The following is a 12,500-nucleotide window of genomic DNA, read 5'->3' on the forward strand; positions in this document are numbered from 1 at the left end:
AGAGAGAGAGAGAGAGAGAGAGAGAGAGAGAGAGAGAGAGAGAGAGAAAGAGAAACAAAGAGAGAGAGAGAACGAGAGAGTGGCAACAGTAATGGGAATTGTGGGATTGGAGGAGAGTATTTGATCAGGCGGGATACATATATATATATATGTGTGTGTGTGTGTGTGTGTGTGTGTGTGTGTGTGTGTGTGTGTGTGTGTGTGTGTGTGTGTGTGTGTGTAGGGTCGTGAGTAGGAATAGGCACCACGGCTGTTCCTGTTCCCATTCTGCTAAGTGGCAAACTTCGACGTTGTCTATTATCCTGCCATAATACTCGTCCTTGATAGAGCGAGCTTTAAACGACACGAAAAGCAATGCGCGGACTAAAAAAAAAAAAAAAAAAAAAGAAAAAGAAAAAAGAAAAATCTATTGTTAAACTCTTATCCCATTTATTTGTATAAGGGAAGAAAATCTTGTCTGAATAAATAAAAAAAAAAAAAAAAAAAAAAAAGGGGGATTTTTTTTTTTTTCTTCTTTTTTTAAATCTCCAACGTCGACCAATTATTGCAATAATTTACGACAACTGAGAGAGTAAAGGATAATGTTTTTAAACGTAAACAATTATTTCCAATTGAATCACATTAGATCACAATCGATTTCGTTATCGCGAATCGACCTATCGAAGGAATGCAACGTTTACGTTATCACGTAAGAATGTTAGTTTTACAACGTAAACAAAATTAGCTTGGTTACGTTAGATTATCGTTTTATCCGACGCCCACAAACAGGATCGTCCATTTCGTTACGTCCATAATGCGCGTAGGTATGCAGATATATAATACGTATGTACATATGTATATATTTATGTATGTATGTATATATATATATATGTATGTATGTATGTATGCATGTATTTGCTAATCTTTCGACTAATATTTGCAAGATAAACAGTCAAGCTATCGTCAATACATTCCAAAAATGGCAGACACTCATATTATTAAGAACATTTGGACCAACGATACGACAACGATATTAATTAGAGGAAAATATATTGTTGATTGAGAAATAAAATTATATCAAAATAAATATATAAAATATAGTATTATAACATGTGTACGTGTGTATGTGCGTATGTGATATACATCCGTATATATGTCTTATATTGAAGATTCATTCGAAATCGTTTGTGTTATTGATTTTTACAGTTTTCTTTTCTCTCTCTCTCTCTCTCTCTCTCTCTCTATCTTTTTCTTTTTTTTTTTTGCTTTTTTATTTTTAATCCTACTTTTAGTGGCATTTTAACGAGGATATATGTCTATCGAAACGAGAAACGGGTTGTTAGATTCACCCTGTGTTTCTATTCAATCTCTTTTTCTCATTCTCTCTCTCTCTCTCTGTCTCTCTCTCTCTCTTTCTCTCTATATCTCCCTATCTTTTTTCTCTCTCTTTCTTTCTTTCTATTTCACTCCTCTTCTATGGTTCATCTACCTCCCACCATTCAGTTAGCAACATTGACTCCTCGTATCCCTCGGGCTACCGAAATCCCAGCGTGAATGCATTACGCGTCAACGAGTTCAGAGTAGCAATATCCTGAGTTGCTGGATGTTAGAGTACCGGGATTATAATACATTACCAATTCGACGAAGGCCTCGGCCATTTGACCTTGTTTCACGGACTTTATTTCGCGTGACTTTCGACTATTTTTCTTTCTCTCTCTATCTCTCTCTCCCTCCTTCTCTCTCTTTCTCTCTCTCTTTATATATATATATATATATATATATATATATATATATATATATCTTTATCTGTCTATCTTTTTCATTGGTTTTTAATGTAAACTCACCGATGCAGGCCGTACTGTAAGGATGATGGTAAAGTAATGCGTCGTACAACAAGTGAATGAAAAAGAGAAATATAAGGGAGAAAGAAAAATAGAGAAGTCGAGCTCGGACGAGAATGTGTTCTGTGGCCTTGAACGAGGATAATTATCATACCTCGATCCTTCATGGTAATTACGTTTCGAGAAAAAGTTAAGTTGAGAGAGATAGAGAGAAAGAGAGACAGGGACAGAAAAGGAGAGACAGAGAAAGACGAGAAAGAAAGAAAGAAAGAAAGAGAGAGAGAGAGAGAGAGAGAGAGAGAGATGTTTCACTTTGGAGAACGGAATATAATGAACCGTCATTATCAATGTGATTTTTTTTTATTTTTATATTTCTGTTTTTTTTCTTTTCTTTTCTTTTTTTTTTTTTTTTTACACATACCTAACTAACCACTTTATTGATTCATTTCGGAAGATACAATATGTATATAATAAGTAAAGTAACGTTTCTTATGTATTATACACATATGTAAATAGATATGTATCACAACGTACATAGGTAGTTATAATGTACAATATATATGTATATATATATATATATATATATATATATATATATATATATATAACAGTATGTAAATCGTAAATCGTTAAAATCACTTCGTGATCATTGTGAAATTTTCAATGAAAACCAGCTTATTCGTACGATACTGTATCTACAATTTCATCGTATTTATTCATTTTTCAATTTTATATATATATATATATATATATATGATCCTATAAACTTGATGCACGATGAATTTATTAATTCCTCGAATTCGCTATGTTACGTTCGTGAGTCGATTAGAGTAGATAAGTCTATGTGGTTCGTGTATTTTTTCAACAAAAATAAAATTTTTCTTTCTCTCTCTCTCTCTCTTTCTCTCTCTCTCTACTTCTCTTTCTTTCTCTCTCTCTTTCTCTCTCTCTTTCTCACTACTTCGAGAAACGTCGTGGTTGGATGGATGTCGAGAAAAAGAGAGAGGAGAAGAAGAAGTGGTACAGACAGAAAGAGGGATGAAAGAGGGTGGATAAGTGGGTGGATGTTAGAGAAGGTGGTGGAAGGGAAAGAAGGGATGGAGGGAGTGTAGGGCGAAATGCTAAAATTTAGGAACAGGAGACACACTTGTCAATGGCAGCCGGGGATTCGGTTTCAGGGTTGGATCCTAGGGACGACTCTGTAAATATTGTAACAAGTGTGCAAGGCGGGGGTGGTGTAGTGTGGTGTGGGTGGTGGTGGTGGTGGGGTGGGGGAGCTCTCCTGTCAAACTCATGGAAGAACCGCTACGTTGTAGTGTACTGTGTCGATGTGTTGGAGGATAATCGATCCTCGGCCGATTGCAAATTTGCCGTGTCGTTTATTGTTGAAATTTTACGTAGGGGTTATCATCCTTCCTACAATATATAAACGAAATTCATCTCTTACCCTTCCATTACTCGTGCCTTCATCGCTTTTATATTTTACACGATTGGAATATATTCTTTTTTTTTTTTTCTTTTCGATTTTTGTTTTTTCTATTTTTCTTTATTCTCTCTCTCTCTCTCTCTCTCTCTCTCTCTCTCTCTCTCCTCTCTCTCTCTCTCCTCTCTCTCTCGTTATCTCACATTTCGTTTAGTACATCGCATTAAGTATTCACGAGTCAATTTACTCTCCCCCCCCTCTCTCTGTGTTTGTGTGTGGTTTTTTAAATTTTTATTTTTATTTTTATTTTTATTTTTATTTTTATTTTTATTTTTATTTTTTGTTTATATATATATATATATATATATATATATATATATATATATATATGTAAAATTCATAGATGCTTTCACGACATCATTTATTCCCGTCGGATAATCCCACGTAATGTTTAAATGGCGACCCCCACCCGTCTTCTACCCTCCCACTCTGGACCCCTCTCCCCGCCCTCCTGTGTATGTTCGTTTTCAACAATGCGCATCTCTTATTTATCATATTCTACTTTGTCCGAATGTTTACGAATAAAATCCCGCAAAGCTTTTCATCCCCCCTCTCCCATCCCCCTCCATCCCACCCTCCCCCCACCGCATACACACACCCATCCTCCGCGATTACCATTGAGCACCAAAAATCGGCAAAGGAGAGAAGCACGAGGGTTTTGTGTTTTCAACGATATTTGAAAATATCGCGCGTAATTTTACGCAAAACGTTTTGACGATCAAATTCGCGATGAGTCGAGCTAGAAACAGAAACAGAGATAGAAAGAGATGGTTTGTTTTTTTTTTTTTTTTTTTTTTTTATTATTATTATTATTATTTTTATTTTTTTTATTTATTCATTTATTTATTGATTTATCTGTGATTCATTTATTTGTTTTATTTCTCTCTCTCTCTCTCTCTCTCTCTCTCTCTCTCTCTCTCTCTCTCTCTCTCTCTCTCTCTCTCTCTCTCTCTCTCTCTCTCTCTCTCTCTCTCTCTCTCTTTTCTCTATCTCTTTCCTGTTCGTTTTTTTTACATTTCTTTTTCTTTCTCCTTTCTCTTCTTTGTTTTTATGACCAAATTCCAAGTAAAGTACGTGTAACGTTTGTAAGTAAGAACTGCGTGTAAAAGCTTCCTCCGCCCCGCCTCCCTCCCCCCTCACCCTCGCCTCCTGTTCACTCCTCTACCGAGTTCTACGATTCTTCTTCCTTAACTCTCGACTGTCATACGGTTGTGTCACTTTCAACACTCTTCGTAATTTCGTTGGGCAAACATCTCGAACAAATTTCGAGGGAAGATATTACTCGGTTATATTACTTTAGGATTATACATAGCCATCGTCGTTCTTATTCTCATTGTCGTACGATAAATAACGTCTTGTTGTTTATACGCGTAATAAGAAACATAAAAAGAGAGAGAGAGATAGAAGGAAATAAGAAATAGAAAAGAAAAAGAAAGAAAAGGTGGGAAAGAACAAAAACAAACAAGAGAGTTCAAAAGAAAAAAAAGAAAAAAAAAAAGAAAGAAAAACAATTCTTTTTCTTCGGAAGATGGTCGTCTTATTTCTCTTTGTCGGACGGATGAATAACTTATCTTGTTTTTAATGTAATAAAAATGAAAGAAGAAAGAATAAAAAAAAGAAAAAAGAGAAAAAACAAGATAAGAAAGGAGAGAAAAATCAGAGTTTAGAAAAACGTTAAGACAAGTCTTGTCAATTCAAAATACGATTGGTCATCTTGTTAGCCTTTTTTTTTTTTTTTTTTTTTTTTTTTGATCACTTAAATGCCGATAACACTTCGGTAGATAATCGTCTTATTTCTCTTTGTTTGATGGACGATAATAACTTATCATATCTATAATAGATGAAAATGAAAAGAAAAGAAAAGGAAAAAGAAAAAAAAAAAGAATACCAAGACAAAAACAAGAAAAGAATCTTCCAAAAGATGGCAAAGTAAACCTTGTTAGTTCAATAGAATTGGCCATCTTGCTAACCTTTTCCAGCCATCCAAGTGCATTCAAGTATATCGGTAGGCTAGCATTAAATCGCATAAGCTACTCAGCAGGAGTACGACTAAGAGAGAAAGAGAGGGAGAGAGAGAGAGAGAAAAGAGTGAAAGAGAGAAAGAGAGAAATGGAGAGAAAGCGAATGAGTGGCAACGCCCCCTCCTGCGTGAAGTATACAACATAAAGATATGCACCCTTGCAGGCTGGCTATGAAATAATCATATGGTTAGCTAATGGCAGAGAGCTACTGGGGTAGCGATTGCTTGCTAGGCTGTGGCCTCCCTCTTTCTTCTCGAAGGAACCACTGAGTATGACGACTATAAAAGAGAGAGAAAGAGAGAAAAACAGAAAGAGAGAGAGAGACAGAATTCAGTATCCAAGTTTCTATCGCAATGGAAGTAGGATGACAGGGGGTGGTGTAGGGGGTAGTGTGGAAGCGGTGGGGTAATAAATAAATTCAATGTATTTGCTCGAACCCCCCGCAAACATTCAATGATAGATCGCAATCTCAGGGCGATGATGATGCACCCTGTTCAAAGCTCTCAGTTCGCCCCTGTTCGGACGTGCGTAAAGATCGCTAGATCGGATCTTCCTGGTCCTACCGAATTGCTTTGCTCGTTCGTTCGTTCGAACGTTCGAAAGATCCTCGCTTACCGACTGGCGAATTTAATTTACTGTTAAGTCCTCGACAAAATTAGCTTCTTAGGTTGCTTTCTCTCTTTCGAACTAAGTATACACACACATACACATATATATATATATATAAATAAAATATGTAAGTGTATGTACAGAGCTTTTTCATTGTATAACTTGTCACAATTTTTAGTAATATTGATTTTGAAAAAGAAAAAAAAAACAAGATAAAAAAAAATAATACGTTGAGATTTAGATTCGCAGTCTACTAATAAAAGAAAAAAAGGAGGGATAAAGAAAACGAAAAAAAAAATGAAAACTAGATAATACTTGTTGATCGATACTCTTCGTTTCTTCTTTTTTTCTTTTTTTTTTTTTTTTTCTTTTTTTTCCTTTTCTTTCCTTCTTGTTTTCAATTTTATTTTAAAAAAGGGAACTCTCGCGTGAACAATATTTTTGTTTGTTTTATATTCTATAAAAAGTCGATTCGTACGAAGTTCAATCAATTTTTTCATCTTCTCCTGTTTTTTTTCTTTTTATATTTTATATACGTACTTGCGTACAAATTTTCGATACCATTCATATATGACTTTATCGCGATTGTAAAAGATGAAAAATTTAGTATAACGCGTATGATATTGAAATCATTATCGTTATATTATAGATCGTAAGAAAGGAGACGATAGCTTTAATTCTTAGCCGAAATTATTGTTTTCCTTCTTAATTCAAAAATAATAATTAATAAATATTATTAATCAATGAAAAATACTGATCGAACGAATAGATCCGTTAAATAAATATATTCTTTTTTTTTTTTCTTTTTTTTTTTTCGATGTTATATACATTACACAATTATATTATTTCCATCCATCACAATCACAAGAATACATATTGTAGAAAATCAACGAATACCAATGTAAAAAGGAAATAATAGAGAAAGAGAGAGAGAGAGAGAGAGAGAGAGAGAGAGAGAGAGAAAGAGAGAGAGAGAGAGAGAGAGAGAGAGAGAGAGAGAGAGAAAGAGAGAGAGAGAGATGTCTATGATAAAAAAAATCGTAATTTGATTGAATTTAAATTCAAAAATATGATAAAGAAATTTCGTTCTAATATTAACGTCGTATGACAAAGTACATGAGTATCAGTTAATTTTTCGTTATTACCCATGTTATTATGGTTTATGTGGATGAAGGGAGAACATTATGAACATTATGGGGAGAGTGTGGGGGTGGATGGGCGGAAGGGGGGAGGAGGTGAGGGAACTTCTCGAAATGTAATCCTGTAAATCCCACAACGGCAAATACATATAGGAAAGGCCAAGCATATAGATACAAATAATATAGGTACCTACAATTTCGAATAATCCTAATCCATTGTAGAGACGCGCATTCGAACGCATTTTATTAGAGAATTTACTTTATCCCCACGATCGACGCTCGTTTGCTCATTGTTGTGCGTACCATCCCCACTTTTCACCTCCCTCCGTTTCCCGTTTTCTTCCCCCTTTCCTCCCCTTCTCCTTCATCCTTTTCCTCCGCGTTCTCTCGCTTCGTTTCTCTTCGGCAGACATGCGACCGAGATTAGGAAGGACTTATCTCGCCCTTCAAATTTATCGACGAATTATGCGACGATAACACGAGTCGTTACTTCCTATCGCGAATGAACGCGACCTTTGCGAATCTTATCGAGCATGTATGGCATTTATTTATACATTGACGTAAATCCTTATCTTCTTTTATTTATTTATTTATTTTTTTATTTTGCTTTTTCTTTCCTTGTTTCCTTGAATAATTTTTTCTCCCTTTTCTCTTGATTTCTTCTTTTTTCTGATTTTTCTTTTCTTTCTTTTCTTTTTTTTTTTTTTTCTTTTTAAATTGCGAAAGACAAATAAATTTATATATCTGTTGATACTTCTCAATATTTTTCTTTTTTTGTGATATCATTAACTTTTAGATATTAATATTATTAAAAATTTTTTTCATTATTTTATTAATTTTAATTAAAAATATTATCATTTATAATTCATTTTAAATCGACAAAAGGGAAATTATGAATATTGAAAAAAGATAAATGAATTTATATTTTTAATTTATTAATACGTCTCGATGGTTAATTAAAATTTCATTATAAAAAGATCATACGCCAAATCGTTCGATAGGATTTGCTTGTATTTATTTGTCCTTTCTTCCTTTTGTTCTTAATTTTTCTTTTTCTTTTCTTTTCTTTTCTTTTTCTTTATTCTTTTTTTTTCTTTTTTATACTTTCGTGACTTTTTATCAATAAAAAAATGTTTCTCTAACCAATCGTATTATTTGACGCATAAACGGAAATCAGGCACTTGGAAAAAATGAAAACGTCCGTAAATAATAGGTCCATAAAAATGATCGTTCGATCCTTGGCTCGTGCCACGTGACGGGACTTTGGAAATAGAAAAAAAAAAAAAAAAAAAAATATGGGGATGTCGTACAGTTTCATAGCAACACATGCACACGCGTGTACACGCATAGATGTGCATATATATATATATATATATATATATATATATATATACATCCACCCACATGAACACATTTTCGCATAGGATTAGCTTCTAGCTAGTTATGATTAGACGCGACAGTTGGGCCTCCGGTGGGGCGGACACACACAAGCAAGTAGTACGATGCACTTGTGTCGTACCATGCACCACGTCCTATTGTATATTCCAATAGCCATTGGCATGTACACATATATGAGTATGTATGGATGTGTGAGAATTAAACTTGGCTTAGTATCTGTGCATAGAAGCATTAGGGATGGCGATAATACGCACTGACAGCCACGCACCCCTCGACAACGAGGCACTCTACTCTGTGGGGGCACACGAGTGTTGTGATGTTGGTGGGGATATGGGGTTGTCTACAAAAAGAAAAGAGAAGAAAAAAGAAAAATAAAAAAAAAAAGACAGAAAGAAAGAAAGAAAGAAAGAAATAGAAAAGAAAATAGAAAAAGAAAACATATACAACATACCCAATAGAATGAGCATCGTGCGCTGACAATGTTCAACCCCTCTCTATCTCTCTCCTTCCTCTGTCTCTCTCTCTCTTTCTCTTTTAGATATATACAGAAATATGGTCGTATCTATATCTCTTTCTTTCTCTTACATATAACTACAGATATGGACATATCTTTTTCCCTCTCCTCACTCTCTTTCTTTCTCTCTTTCTCTTTATAACTCACTGATGTTATAATCCTCTCGTGTTACACCGTCACACATGCTGTCCTGTAAGCAATACATTGTTTTTTTTTCCTTCTCTCTCACTCTCTCTCTCTCTCTCTCCCTCTCTCTTTCTCTCTCTTTTCCTTTAATACCCATATGTACACTTTACTGCTACCACACATTGTATACTTTGTGGACGAATCATGAGATACCAAAGTCAGGTTTACGCGTGTGCTCCTTTAACGAGATCATTTATAATAAAATTATTCCTTTTTTTTTCTTTTTGTTCATTACTTTTTTTTTTGTTCTCTTTTCTCTTTTCTTCTTCTTCTTCTTTCTTTTTTTTTTTTTTTCTTTTGTATTTTTCATTTCGCCCTTAATTTTATTTACTTTTTATTTATTTTTTTTTTCTTTCTTTTTTGTTACAGATACCTGATAGCAGGCGGATTGGTCGAGAAAGTCTCGCTTCATAGTCGGGCACTGATAGAAGCTGATTTCTTTTTGGATCAAGAACACGAATCACCTTTGTTGTTGGCATCCTTCGATCTACTAACACGTATCTGTTATCATTTGAAACGTTCGATCACTCCCGACAATCCAACCGTTCATAATAGTAATAACAATAATAACAATAATAATAATAACAATAATAATAATAATAATAACAATAATAATAATAATAATAATAATAACAACAATAATAATAATAATAATAACAACAACAACAACGAGAATAACGAACAAACTACAAGCACGGAGACGCATCTCATATCGAGTTTGTTTACGACGGAAGCGGCTGGTGCTATTGGTGCACTTTATGCAGCAGTTGCATTGAATACTTTCAATCAAAAAGGATCATCGCCTACGCCGAATCAAACGATGCCTTCTTTAGCCACAAGAATGTTGATCGTTCGTGGACTTCGATTACTCAAGGCTTTCGCTGAACTCGATCTTCAAAGGTTCCAGGTGAGTTACATATATACATACATACATACGTATATATATATATATATATATATATATGTACCCTTGTGTTAAATCGATTTTTCAATTTTATTTGAAAAATTAAATTTGAAATTTTTTTTTAAATTATATAATTGAGAATTTTTTTTTCGCATATTTATTTGTAAACAAATTATGTCTTCTCATATATATATAAAGATATAATTAGAGTTGATTATATCCTGTTTTCTAAAAATAGTTGATACAAAAAGAAAGGGGAAAAGAAGAAGAAAAAAAAAAGGGGATATATTAACACGTTATCTTCTAAGAGAGTTACTAGGTTATACCAAAGGAACTACCTAAAAGAAGAAAAGTCAGATAAAATAGAAAGGAAAATGGGTGACTAACTTGTTCGACCTCGGAATAGAGTAGAACGTATTCTTTTAGGCACCTTGTCCACGTCCACTCAAGTAATTAGGTGCCGAGAGAAAGCTGTCGTTCGATCGAGCGAGAAAGGACAAAGGTCTTTTAGCGAACCCTTTCCTTTGCCTAGCCCGAGGCACGTTATCTCTGATTCGTTTCTATCTTTCTTGCTGTATAAAATACACACCCTCTTTCTCTTTCTCTCTCTCTCTCTCTCTCTCTCTCTCTCTCTATTATTTTTAAATTAGTTTCAAATATTAATTTATAACGAAATTATTTTCTATGGTATATCTATATATAATATAATCGAATATATCGATTTATATATATATATATATATTTTTTTTTTAATAAAAATAATGATTAATTGGTTAAAAATCTAATTGATTCCAAAATAATATATATTATTATTATTACTATTATTTTTTTTTTTTTTTTTATATTCATAATTCCAATTTTAATTCTGACGAAGCATCGATAGTTAAAACAAAATTCGTATTTCTTGTAAAGGCCTCCTGTAGTTCTTGTTGTTCTTGTGTCTCGATTCACAAAGGGTCTTGTCATTAGATGCATACGTATATATATATATATATATATATATATATATATATATAAGTATATATAGCTGTATGTCGGACTCGATGGAGATATCGTGTATCATGGGGTTCGGCTGTCAAGGAAGAAAGCCCTCCCGTGAAGTTCGCAACGAGATGAGACCACGAATTGAATCGAAACGGCACCTCGTGCCTCTCCCTCCCCTTCTTCCCCTTCCCCTCTTCTCTTTTTCTTATCCCCTCGCGCCTCCTCCCTAACATCCATAAAAAGCATCGGGGGCTATCCGATGGTCCCGTAGGATAGGACCATGTTCTACCAACCTTTGCCGGCGTTTTGTCCCACGGGATACCTCGTCGATTATCCCGAATGGGTCCCTCCCGACGATCTCCCATCGTGCATTTGGCGAAAAACCAACGTTTATTATCCATTCTCTTTGGTATAGACGAGAACCACTTCTGTGACCACCATGTAGTCATTTCTGTGATCAAGGATGATTAGAATTTAGATTTTCTCCCTTTCGAATATTATTCCGAATTGATTATATCCGACGTATTATTAATTATTATTTCTGCGTTCTTTTGTTATCTTTCTTTAAGATTCCTTTCTCTCTTTTTCTTCTTCCTTTTTCCTCCTTTCTTGTCCTTTTTTTTTTATCCGCTGCAAGAATATTGGTTAATTCCATTTTTTTTTTTAGGTATATCGTTTCAAGTATTTTACAAAATATTTTCTTTTTTCTATTTATATCGATAATATTATTTAAATAATTTACGTATCTGTGATCGACAGACTTAATTATTTTTTTCACAAACGTTTACATATTTTTATAAATATATTGTACCTATATATATATATATATATATATATATATATATATATATATGTTTTTTTTTTTTCTTTTTGTTTTAGAATCTTCTTGGTTCAGAAGGAACGAGTCTGCAGTGGCGACTGATAGCGAGCCAGGTGATAACTCGTCTGTCACGAGATCCATTGACAGAAAAACCAACTTCCGTTGGATCTGGCAATCAAAATACCAGCGGTACTTACATCCTATCGGAATTGTTCACTGTTCTTGGATACTTCGCCGTTAACAATTCGGAAAATCAGGTAAACTCGATCGAATATTTGCATGTAAAAAGAAAAAAGAAAAGAAAAGAAAAAAAAAAAAAGAAAAATTGACACACCTATACGTACCTAACTAAACGTATATCTATTTACATACATAACATATCTATATACATAAATATATACATACGTACAAACTTTCACCGAAAGTTTATCTTTATATCCGAATCAAATTTTTATATGTAAAACAATTCGTTTCTTAATCAATTTCTCAAAATGATAATGGAATAGCGAAGAATCAAAACAAATATCTTCTCGTAAAACGTTGCATTCGTAGTTAATTATTGAGAAACACGTGTTAGAGTGTATTCGATACTATGGATTATAGGCAACTTGGTTGAGATTAG

General features: G+C 33.8%; 1 protein-coding gene across 1 annotated transcript in view; it reads left to right on the forward strand.

The window, feature by feature from the left end:
* The window catches only part of ssp3 (short spindle 3), a 44,948-nt gene that overhangs the window by 25,405 nt on the left and 7,043 nt on the right, over positions 1 to 12,500 (forward strand). The window contains exons 13-14 of the mRNA XM_035861912.2: positions 9,540 to 10,077; positions 11,938 to 12,135. Of these exons, the coding sequence (XP_035717805.2) occupies positions 9,540 to 10,077; positions 11,938 to 12,135 (736 nt within the window). The remainder of the gene's footprint in view (positions 1 to 9,539; positions 10,078 to 11,937; positions 12,136 to 12,500) is intronic.

Source organism: Vespa mandarinia, chromosome 2 (genome assembly GCF_050613455.1).
Source record: "Vespa mandarinia isolate Hongniang chromosome 2, ASM5061345v1, whole genome shotgun sequence".
Lineage (NCBI taxonomy): Eukaryota > Metazoa > Arthropoda > Insecta > Hymenoptera > Vespidae > Vespa > Vespa mandarinia.